Source organism: Bemisia tabaci, chromosome 2 (genome assembly GCF_918797505.1).
Source record: "Bemisia tabaci chromosome 2, PGI_BMITA_v3".
In the NCBI taxonomy this organism is placed as follows: domain Eukaryota; kingdom Metazoa; phylum Arthropoda; class Insecta; order Hemiptera; family Aleyrodidae; genus Bemisia; species Bemisia tabaci.
Genome location: NC_092794.1, coordinates 40,197,867 through 40,210,139, shown reverse-complemented (window position 1 = coordinate 40,210,139; position 12,273 = coordinate 40,197,867). Strand labels below are relative to the sequence as shown.

At 39.8% G+C, this 12,273-nt stretch overlaps 1 protein-coding gene across 1 annotated transcript in view; it reads right to left on the bottom strand.

Annotated features, from left to right (window-relative positions):
* Window positions 1-12,273, bottom strand: part of LOC109037293 (dynein beta chain, ciliary) — a 684,333-nt gene that overhangs the window by 521,591 nt on the left and 150,469 nt on the right. The window contains exon 13 of the mRNA XM_072296415.1: window positions 8,504-8,766. Coding sequence (XP_072152516.1) covers window positions 8,504-8,766 — 263 coding nt within the window. The remainder of the gene's footprint in view (window positions 1-8,503; window positions 8,767-12,273) is intronic.

Here is a 12,273-nt window from a genome sequence, read left to right as displayed (position 1 = left end):
TTGAGAAAAAAGCCGCTGCCGCTCATATCAAGCAGGATTCGGCCTTATTCCAGTGACCTTATTCTTGATTTAAGAGCAGTATTCTTGACGAAAAATTCAAGTAATTTTTTTTTTCTTTTTTCAATTATTTCCTTTCTTTTACTTATATAGTTCTGCGCAGAACCTATCACCTTGCTTGAAAGGATAAACAGTAAACCTGGTGGTGAAGAAAAGTTATAAAAAAAGTCTCTGCATTTGCGAGGATGAATATGCACTTGGTGTCTCACCCGAATCAATAGGAGAGCTATTAAAACCCCATTAAATAGGAATAGAAATTTTTATGAAAAATAAATGTTCCCCAAAAAAAGTTCATCATTCAACTACGTTGTTTGAGAGACTGAACATAATGAATGAAGGCAGAAACCTAAAAATACTGTCAATGGTGCATTTCAAAATGCACTCAACATGTGACAACTCTGCGAAGGGCTTGTTTTGAGGAGGAAGAAGATATTTTCCGGAAAACAAAAAGAGTGGACCGCGAGGTCACCCCCATTCATTCCGAAGGGTTGAAGAGACAATCAGACGGGGCGGCGAGACGCGAGACGGGAGAAAGGAGAAAGGAGAGAGGATGGCCGCAGTGCCCAAGGCCACTTGCTGAAGAGGCCCATGCCGACCGCGGCAGGGCTCAGAAGGCAGCGGCTAACGATTTTGAGGACAGGCTAGATTTTTCACAATCCACGTGGGGTTTGGGAATATGCGTCCCGGCGGCCGCTCGTCGGGAGCCGGGCTTTATTGTTTCTTTCGAGAAGCCGACGCTAGGAGGATCAGGTGCGCGGGGAAGAGAGAGGTAGGTAGATTTGTATATGTGCGAAAATAGCTTCCTGTATGAGTGACGTTTAGCGAATGGTCTAATGAGTCTCGAGGCTCATCACAGATTGCACTTACGGCTGCCCTGGCTGGCCCTGGCTATCACAGCAGTGGTACCAAATTTTGAAAAGCATAACAGGGGTGTGGAGATCTGTAAAAGCAACGTTTTGAGCCAAACGGAGGAGTGAAATTATCATTCGAAGAGTGCCGAACTGTTCAGCCATCCTCGCATCAGTTCGTCAGCTTTTGTTTGTATATGCATATTTTAAATTAGCGCGGCGCATTCTTAGGTTGTTTTTAAAAAACCAAGTAACTTAGACTCTTGGTATTCATTGCACCTAACTAGAAAGCCCCAGAATGACAAAAAACTTTAAATCATAATTATTGACGGATTAGTAAACTTTTTACATGCTTTGGAAAATCTCAGAAGTTCGCGGCAGTCACTTTCCGGTAAGGAACTAAGGAACTCCGTTATTGTATCGATTGGGGGGTCGAAACGATCGCAAAGGCGGTATACTACGTATACGCGCCAAAATAACTGAAATGTTAGACAAAGGTACTATTTCCGCCTGTCTTTCTATTTGTATCAATAGGGACTTTTTGCTAAACTTAGAAGAACATAACAATTCACGAACGTTGATTGCAAATGAGCTTCATTGAAAAAAGAAAATAAATCATTAATTGAGTGAACATGTGGCTGATTGTATGAAGGAAGTATATTCCAGTATTTTTTTGCTCACGTACATTTTTGATTTAGTATTAATTATTTTCAATTATTTTTTGATGATTGGTCTAAAACTTTTAATACAACCAGTAAAAATTAATCGCTCCCTACGAGACTCGAACCCCGCTCACACCTAAGCAATCTCCGAGTGCGATTGTGTGGTGGCGTAGACAACTGAGCCATCACGATGGTCGAGGCGATTGGGAGAAAGTAGAGCATTTAGGAGACTAGGACGATTAGCGGGGCTTCACAAGAGCTGTTGTCCTTGACGCTTCGGCAGCTGCCGTGATATGAGAGAAAGGAGTAAGCGCATGTCTGTATGAGCCATAAGTAGGAAATGTTTTCATGTGTCTCGAGGTTCATCCCAGCATGCATTCGCGATCGCCGCAGTTGAGCTGAGGCAATATTTGCGTATTCATGAATTAAATCAATCAATCAATTTCTGATTTTGGCTCCTTTGACCTTAACGGATCCTCCAGGGCAATTGTCCACCTTGTAAATTGGTTATTCTTTCTTCATTTTTATTTTTTTTTTTGAAGTGGGATATTGGCGGCTTCTCAAGAACAACAAGGAAGGCGATTTTTTGCACCAACGAACAAAAAAATGGTGGCGAGAAATGACCAATCACAACCTCAAAAAAAAAAAAGAATTTCCCTTAATTCGTTTTTCGGTGGTCCTGCGCAGATTTACCAGTCAGAAACGACATCTCAAGGCGACAAAAAACTCGCGGAAAGCAAATTTATGAATTCTACACAACCTGACGTAGAGACATGATTGGCTAAAAAACACAACGATTTTTAATACACCCGAAAGTGAACCAAAGACCGGGCCCTAGGCATTTCGCTCAAGGTCACAGAGACATAGGGAATTAGATAGCCGTAGCAGCAAAATGATTGCAAAACCATCAGTGGAACTCCGTTCTAATGACAACAGTGGAACTCCGTTCTAATGACAATATAGGGTGGGAACTGAATAAAATTGCGTAAACAAAGTATATGTGTACTAGGTTGATTTTTGCTCAAATTCACTTACCGACATATATTTCTTTAACTTTAGGTTATTTTTGGTCCGCCATCGACTGATTAATCTCATTTGGTTGGGAGTAACGGCCGTCTGGGACTGTAACGGCCTGTTTTAGCCGGCAGGGCCACCATGAGCAGAAGAAAAACTAACTTTATCTAAGATCCTTGCTTTTTATCGAGCCAAAGTAGGTGTATTATACCGAGTCACCGTCCCAACTTTATTATTTGTTTGCTTTAGTGACTTAAAACGAGTTTAGAGCGAGAAATTTGCAAAAATCAAGGGTACAAGCTCAAATAAATTTTCCGTTTGCCGTCATGGATTCCCGCGCTTATTTCCACACTCACAAACGCAGTGCGCCAGGGCTGTATCACTTTTCCCCCGTGTTAGTAGATACAAGTGCTCCGTATTTATATCTTTGAGTAAACCACCCTTGAGTAAACCCAAAGACATGGTTTAATCTGAAAAATTCCGTTTCTAGACATTTCATACCACGGTTTGAACAGTTATGCTGTGACTTATCATCGCAGTCAAACTTGAGACGCTTATCAACTATGCAAATCAACCAACTAAAAAAAAATTGCGCCACTGCTAACTGCCAGACCTACCGAACCCATGAAAGACTACGTAGGTATGTACATGGAGACGTAAGTATACAGAGTGTTCCAGAGCGCCCGTTCACTATCTTTTTCTCGGAAACGGCCGAAAATTGAGCTTCAGGCCGAAAACTTGTGGGCGTAAATCAACCACAAAAAACTTAATGATAATATTTTCAGCCCCCAAAACCCTATTTTGGGGGAGTTTTAAGGGGGGGGGTGCCCCCGCGTCTCGTTTGTTTCAAATAGGGTGGGTAGGGGAGAGGCTTGTACCTAGGAATGATTTTCCATTTTTATTTTTTTTTAAAGATCCTTTTTCGAAAAATTTAAATCTTTTACCGCTATGACTTACTACTGAGAGTCCTTAGTGACATATATTTTTTTGGTTTGGTTCAGTCAATTTTATAATAGTTTTTTTGGGATTTTAAAAATTCCAAAAAATCGTTCCAAGGGACACCATGGTGGTATACCATGGAATGGCATGGGCTGTACGTTGGAATGCATTACAAAAATCCTATATTCCTGCTACTAAATTGGCATTTAAACTGAAAATAAAGTAGAAAACACTCAAGTTCATTTACAGGATGTAAGTTCCATGATACTGGTGGGTTTAAGTGAAATTGAATGATGAAAGAGCCTACTGTAACAGAACAATATGCTTCTTTAATCACAATCTCATGGAACCAACGGTAATAATTGGCTACCTATGTGTAAACTGATAAATTCATATTCATCACATATTAAAATCGAGGTTTCATCAATTTTCAAACAATTGACTCCTGAAAAAATAGCAGAAATAAAGGTAGCAGAATAACAAGTGTTTCCAGCTAGTCACTGTGATCGATCACAGTGATTTTCTATTGTTATTGCAATCGCGGTTGAATTCCAAAGCAATATGAACTTTAAATTCTCCGTCTTTGATTTTATTCCACTTTAGAGCGTTCACATGCTCATCAAGTGAATATGTTCGTAATTCAACATGTATTCGGAGAAAGCACATGATTCGATATAAGTTCTTATTACGATCACCACCAAAAGAAATTATTTCCAATTGATCTACAAGCGTTAAAATTTTTGTAGTTGTTGTAATAGTGAAATCTAGTATTAGTGTAGTCAGGTTGGCAATCACTGTAATGCCACACCTGAAAGGATAGTGCGCATGCGCAAGGTGGAGGTTATCTGTTATCTGTTATCTGTTATCAGCTGCTGCAGCCGGAATGGCGTGTTCCTGATTAAGTCTGGTTAATTAGTAACTATGAATAAGTAGCTAGTTCCTCAAAGTGCGTTCATTCATTTTTTGAGCATAACATGGTGCCGAAACCCGATGGTTTCCCGCGATCGATAAAGTAATTACGGTTACGGAAAAATCGCAAGTCGCGAGTGCAACTTCCATGTGCCAGTGACGACTACCGAGACCTAAGATTGCGCCATCAATCAAAGTAGCGTGCAAAGTTTCAAGAAATCGTTTGCCAACACTAAGAAAGAGCAATGCCAAATACAAGTGCAAATGGTGAGACAGAGGGAGGAGCAGCATCTCATGGATCAACCAAAGCGATATCTGCCAAGATAAAGCCGCTGGAAATTGTGGCTGGAGCGAACATGGCTGAACGCTGGGAGATTTGGAAGGCAAAATTTTAAATCTTTATGTGTGCAACGACGTGTGATTTTATTTGGTTGTACTAAGTTTCATGACAATTTGTTTATGTAGACAGTTACCGTAGAAACAGACCATAAGCCAATAATTACATTGTTTAAAAGAGAAATTAGTAAACGTTCAATAACTCTACAAAGAATTCGACTAAAATTGTTGCGAACTCTATAACGTTCAAAAAAAAACATTTAGGTACCTGGAAAACAAATGTATATATCAGGCAGCTTTTCAAGAGCTCCAACTAGCAGAGCTGAAATTATGGAAGAAATTGAGCGTAAAACGAATTTACACATAAGTGTAATAACTAAAAATCTGGCCATGTCAAAGGAAAAACTAGATGAAATAAGATCGATGTATAATAATGACTCAATTTGACTGCAAGTAATTGATTTCTGTTGATCAGAGTGGCCAGAAAGAGTGGAAGGTGAGCTAAAGCACTATTTTCACTGTAGAGATGAACTGCCATACCATAATGGTATTCTCTATAAAAACTTAGCAGCAGTAATTCCGTCTGAGTTAACAGAAAAAATGCTAGGAATTGTGCATGAAGGTCACTTTGGTATTCAGCGATCACTGAATCAAGCCCGAGGTCTAATTTTCTGGCCGCACATGTCAAAAGAAATTAAAGAAAGGGTACAAAATTGTAATGTCTGTAATATGTTTCAGAACAAGAATAAACGAGAAAGCCTGCTTCCCTACGAACTTGCAGATTATCCTTATCAAAAAGTAGGCATGGATTATATGGTATTCAACAAAGGTGTGTACATAGTGATAGTGGATTACTATTCTCAATATCCAGAAATAGCAAAAATCAGTAGTGCTAAGGCCAGTAGCCTCATAACACGGGTTAAATCCATATTTGCTAGGAACGGAATTCCTGAAATTATTTTTTTCTGACAGTGGGCCTCCATTTAATTCTGACGAATTTATTACATTTTGTAATCTATGGTCAATAAAATCTGAAACTTCCAGCTCTCAGTATGCTCAATCCAATGGTTTAGTTGAAAGAAGAATTCAAACACTGAAGAAAATGTTAAAAAACTGTGTAGAATCAAAGCAAGATCCCTACATAGCTTTGTTAAATTTTAGAAATTCAGCTAAAGGCAAAATGCCCTCCCCTGTGAAACAGTTAATGTCGCGTAATTTCAGAATAAAAATGCATGTTGATAAATCTAGGCTAAAACCACAAGCAATCCCACGCGAGACATTTCATAACCTGAAAACTGAACAGGTGGAGCTAATGAAAAAATATCACAAGGGTCATGGAGAATTATCAGAATTCCAAGCAGAAGACCAAGTATTCTTTAAAAAATTATGGAAAGGTGCATGGGAACCAGGCAAAATTGTTAAAAAATTTCAGCAACCCCGATCTTGTGTAATAGAAAGTAAAAATGGAAAACAATACAGGAGAAATCGATTATTTATCAAACCTAGAGAAGACTGTCACAATGAAAATAGTCTAAATAGTGGTAATAAAATCTTGAAAAAACCTCGAACAGAGGACACTAAGGATAATTGCATCGTGGTGGAAAAAACAGCAGAAGTACAAAAACAAAAGGCCTTAGAAAATGAGTTAGAAGAAGATATCCAATTTTTGTTTGAAAGTCCCGGTACTTCTCAAATTGATCGAAATTCTAATGATGATCAACAAGAAAGCATTAGTTCAGATTATCAAAGTCCAATTATAAATTACCAAGATTCCAGAAAGGATTATGTAAAATCGCGAGTAGAGGGTTAATGCGAGGCAGAATAATTATAGAAGAGCAAAGAGTTGGAAAACCTCCAAATTATCTTAAGGGTTATGTAACTAGGTAAAGAAATTAGTGGCAAATTATATGTTTAACCTGTGTAAAAAAAAAAAAAAAAAAAAAAAAAAAAGGAGTTGTGATAGTGAAATCTAGTATTAGTATAGTCAGGTTGGCAAGCACTGTAATGTCACACCTGAAAGGATAGTGCGCATGCGCAAGTTAAAGGTTATCTGTTATCCGTTATCAGCTGCTGCAGTCGGAATGGCGTGTTCCTAATTAAGTCTGATTAATTAGTAACTATGAATAAGTAGCTAGTTCCTCAAAGTGCGTTCATTCATTTATTGAACATAACAGGAGTAGTCATCACTTACTTACTTACTTACTAACGGCGCTACAGCCCAGGGTGGGCTTTGGCCTCCATAACGATTCCCCTCCACATCCCTCTATCTTTGATTTTTTCAATCCATCTTTTTACTTGCATTTTCTTCAGGTCTTGCTCAACTTTGTCTCGCCACCGAAGCCCAGGTCTTCCTCTCTTTCTTGCGGACAATATTTTAGCTTTCAGCACCTTTTTCGGCATCCTTTCTCCTTCCATTCTTTGTACATGACCAAGCCAGCTTACCCTTTGCGATTTGATAAACCTTACGATATCTTCATTTTTTAGGATCATTTCTATTTCTTCATTGCTTCTAATTCGCCATTCTTCATTGTTTTTCACCGCTCCATAAATTCTTAAAATAATTTTTCGTTCAAATTGCCTCAGCATGTGCTGGTCCCCTTCTATCATGGTCCAGGTTTCACCACCATACGTTACTACTGGTCTTATTAACGTGTTGTAAATTTGCATATTTGTTCTCCTGGAAAACAATTTGCTCTTTAGCATCTTCGGGTTTGCGTAATAGGCTCGGTTTCCAGCCTGTATCCTGTCTTTAATTCCTGTCGTTGTTTTTGCTTCGCTATCCAACATATTGCCGAGATAATTGAATTTTTCCACGCCTTCATATTCCTTCTGGTCTATGAACAGACTGCATGGTTTTCTTCTCACTTCTGATTTTGCCAATACCATATACTTGGTCTTGCTGACATTCACTATCAGGCCCAAGTGTTTGGCTCTCTTCTCTAATTCTTTGTACATTTCAATTAATCTCTCTTTCGTACGTGCTATATTAGCGCTATATCGTCTGCATATGCGCATATCTGGCTGGACTTGCTGAATATTGTTCCCCTTTGATCGATATGTTTTACAGCTAGATGCAATGCAACTAGGAAAAGGGTGCCTGATAGTCCATCTCCCTGTTTTACACCTTTATTAAAATCAAATACTTCACTAGTAGTCATCACTAGAGTCCGTTTATACTGAGAGTCAAAGACAACCCTCCTCATGAAGTCACGAACGGGAATAAAGATTGCACAAATTGACTGTTCTTCGTAATCTTTGATCGGCTCATTCTCAAAATCCTTTCTCCGTTCCCTCTCTTATTCCGTCTGTTCCTTGTCGAGCCCGTTATTCCCCAGTCCATTCTACATTATAATCTTTGCAATTGGTGAAGATGTAATCTTTATTCCCGTTTGTGACACTGTGAAGGCCTAAAATACAGGAACCAATCGGTAATGGATTCACATTGTCTTGACTCTCACTATAAAGGGACGCTAGTCATCTCGAATCTGTTGAAAGTTTGCATGGTTTCACTTTAATGAACAACAACGTCGATTTATAGCGATACATTTACTGACCACGAATACAGCGGACATGATTATCCTTATTGGTACAAGTACAGAAAAGTGGTGATATACCGAAGTCACCGGTGTAACACATCAATTTACATCACAAATGCGGGAAATACGAATGTATAGCACTCCAACAGAAACAACTATTAAAGTCAGGTCACAACGACTGAGATTGTTTGAAATTGTTTACCTAAACAAGGCCTTCAAATTTTCAGGCAGCTCAGCACGACCAGCATAGCCAGGATTCATGGTGACGAACATCCCAACGGTTGGTACTAGTTTAATTGATTCGCCAAGAAAATTGAATATTGTCTTTTTACTCTTGATCGCATCTAATACTGTCTTCACCTGAACAGCGACAACCGAGAGTACCTCTACAGAGATACGGTTAAACTCGTCAAAACATCCCCAAGCACCTGTTTGTGCAAGCCCTTTATAAATGTTCCCGACACTCTGAAAAATAGTATGAAAATAAAGCAATGTGTGGAAAGTTTTGACTAGATGAGTATAGACGCTTTAGTGGTGACGTCATTATAGGAATTCTCCATTTCATTGAATTGGATCCAAACAATAACATTGGCATAACGTATTTCAATGCTACCAATGAGAAAACATCGATATATATCGCTTTTCTGTGACGTGCCACTAATAGCGTCTATGGTGAAAATATCATAAAATCAATATTCTTCAGCTGAAAAACGACAAGAATATTAAAGACTAGTCAGAATTAGCTCGCATCGCCTAGCCGGAAAGTGCCCCTGAACCCCAGTTCCTTGCATAGCGATGAAAATGTGACTCGCTCCGCGAGCCGTCTCTCATCGCTATAACTTTCAGAGAGAAGAAAACATCTTCGTCTTCATTTTCTTTTTCTTCAAATTTATAACGCTAAATCCAACAAAGAATTTTAAGCCATGGTTATCATCATGGATTTCGGGATTTTGAAAATTTAACGGAAAAAACGAGTCTCTCGTCAAAAAGTACGCTTCACACCGAGTCTCCCGTCGAAAAATATCTTTTGATACCGAGTTTCACAAAAATCGATCGAACAGGAGCCGAGACAGCATTTTAGGCCACGGCTGCCATCTTGGATTTTGGAATTTTGAAAATCTGACCATAAATTCAAGTTTCCCGTCGAGAAACACCCACTGAAACCGAATTTCTTAACAATCGACAGAACAGGAGCCGACACAGCATTTAAGGCCCCGACCACCATATTGGAGTTCAGAAATTTGAAAATGTGACCAAAAATTCAAGTTTCCTGTCGGAACGTTCCATAGGATAGGAATTTACACAGAAACCCGTCGCAAAATACCCCCTGATACCTGACATTTCGTCTATAATTATGGTGCCGCTACCAACTGCTGTGATGTCAAGCGACACGATTGAACCCGTTTAGTACGGTGCGCATAAACAGCCGCGTATCCCCAATGCATTATACTATAAGGAAAAACATGTTTTCGCTCTTGCGGGCGTCCTGGACAAATTTTGCTTTAGCTCATGATTTTTTTCCGCTCAGTTTTACAGTAGGTATGTAGGCCGGTAGGCGTGAGCCACGTTTAAAGGAAATTGCTTCGGCCGTTTTTCTTCTAAGGGGGGGCGGGGGTAGCACAGTGAGCCGGTGCGGCAGCTTTATATAGTGTAATATAAAGCTACGGTACTGAAAGAGTATCAACACTAAAAAACTGCAAAAGTGATTTCTTTCAAACTTGGCAAACATGAAGCCTAGAACCCATCAGAACATGTCTAAAAAATCAAATTTTGAAAAAAGTGCCGCTGAAGCCTAATAAAGAAAAAAGTCTCTTCTCCCTTTACCTACTAACGCTGGGAGACAGTAGGCTCATTCTCGCGGCGCCTGCTGCGCCGCTCAGCGCTGGGGAATCATGTTTGCTTTGCTTCGCCTTGCACGCAGGCTGTGAGCTCAACTTACCCCACACCTTATATTTTCGATTCCTCGTCCGTCACTTGTCTCTCTCCCTCGCCCCAGAAAGATTTAAAGATAAACCTGTACATTTAGTGATTTAATCAGTGTTAGTGAAAGAGTCCTCGAAGTGTAAGTGCACCTTAGTCCACGCATTATACGAAAAATAGAAAAATAAATCATTAATATAAACTTCGAAGGATTCAGACTTTCAGCGATTCTACCTTTTTCTATTTTACTCGAGAGGTTGCCAGATTGTGCGATAATGTGAATATTTTACATGGATTTGAATTGGAAAAAGTGCTAAAAAAGCAACTTATCTGGCAACAATAGAGTCCGGGAGGGACGAGAGGCTGCCTTCCTGGGAAAACCCATGATTTAGCCGGAAATGTCATTAAAACAATTCATTCCGTTTGAAGCATCAATTGTATACTAGAGGAAAGCTATTTTAAAATAATAATTGTAAATGGACATAGATGCTCTAGAAAGGGAAAAAGGAAAGGAAAGGAAATGAAATGAGGATATGATTACTAATATGCAATCAGAGAGAATAAAACAAAAACATCAGAGAAATTTACATGCGATGAAAGTATAAGAAAAAACACGAGTGGGCTCATTGCGGTTCGGAACTCGAACTATAGCATCGTTGAGCAGTTTTTAGACTTCTACGCCACCGATAATCTTCTTAAGAAGTAAAGATGAACTTTTGCCACTTCAGCAAGTCAAATCGCGGAAGGAGATCCATGGATTGTCTTTTTCCGCCACCCGTCCGAAGGGATGACGTCCCAGTCAAATGCGTTTTTGAAGAAACGATCGAGCCCCATCATCGCTTCACCTCCACACATCTATTCACGTGCAAATGATGGCACGCTCCGGCAAAAAGGTTCTGTGACGAAAATTTTTGCCTCAAGAGTCTCCAAAATGTATACATCTTAGTCATCAAATGTCCAATCACTGAGAAGAATGGCTCGCGGAGCGAGCCGAATGTCATTCGCGTAGCGAGTGATCAGGGGTCCAGGGGGCGCAGCCCCTTGGCTGGCCGTGACGGACGCACGAAGCGCGTCCAGGACGGCTAGTTTATATATAAGGTTTTATGTGCCCAAGTTGTTCATTGACTCCCGGCAAAAAGTCCCTAAATATCCCTTGTACGCTCGACCCCCCGGCCCCCAGAAAAACCCCACGAAAATTGACCTTTCCTCGGTTTTTCGTAAATAACTCGAAAAGAATTGGTTTTAGTAAAAAATTACTTATTATCCTAAATTCTTTCCTTACCATCCAAATATGATAGCCGCCAAATATTTTGGTTCTCCTACATTATTAACACGTGCCACCGTGAGGCCGAAAATCTCAAAAAAAAATTACATTAATTTAAATGGGGCGAAAATGGGCCGATCCGCGGTATTTCGTTTTTCGATATTAAAATGCACAAAAATGAAAAAAACTTGACTCTCACTGATGGAGGTACCTAGAGGCCTATTTTGAATGAGAAAATCACACACGTGACCCATGGGGAGGGGGGGGGGTGAGGGGGTCACAACGGAGCGGATTCATTGGTGCCGCGCAAGGCATCATGCGCTAAGGTGATCCACTCAGGGCAACTTTGGAAAATGGGCTGCGATGCTCCCTTAATGTATTTCATCCGATCCAAAAACAATACATGACACGTATTTCTACTTCCTGATAATATTAATACCTGGGTGAGTTCAAATAAGCGTCTAATCTGGTGTCCCCAGCTGTTTTAATCGTCATAATCTGAGAAACATGGACAGATCAAATTTGTTTCTCATTTTCCACACTATTGTTGACTATTTACATGCTATTCTCCACTTTATTCGGACTGAAATAAAAATTTAGGAGGACTTTAAATGTGCAAATTGCCTACATTTGTCCCAAAGAACCCCGCACAGAGCATGGGCTCAGCGGCTCTCCATGAAAGTTGATGAAACTTTAATAGATTGTTATAAAGTTCATAATTAAGGGAAAGCCAAAAAATTAGCTCACTTTTACGAGTAGAAGCTGAGATATTCGCGATTGAACCCGGA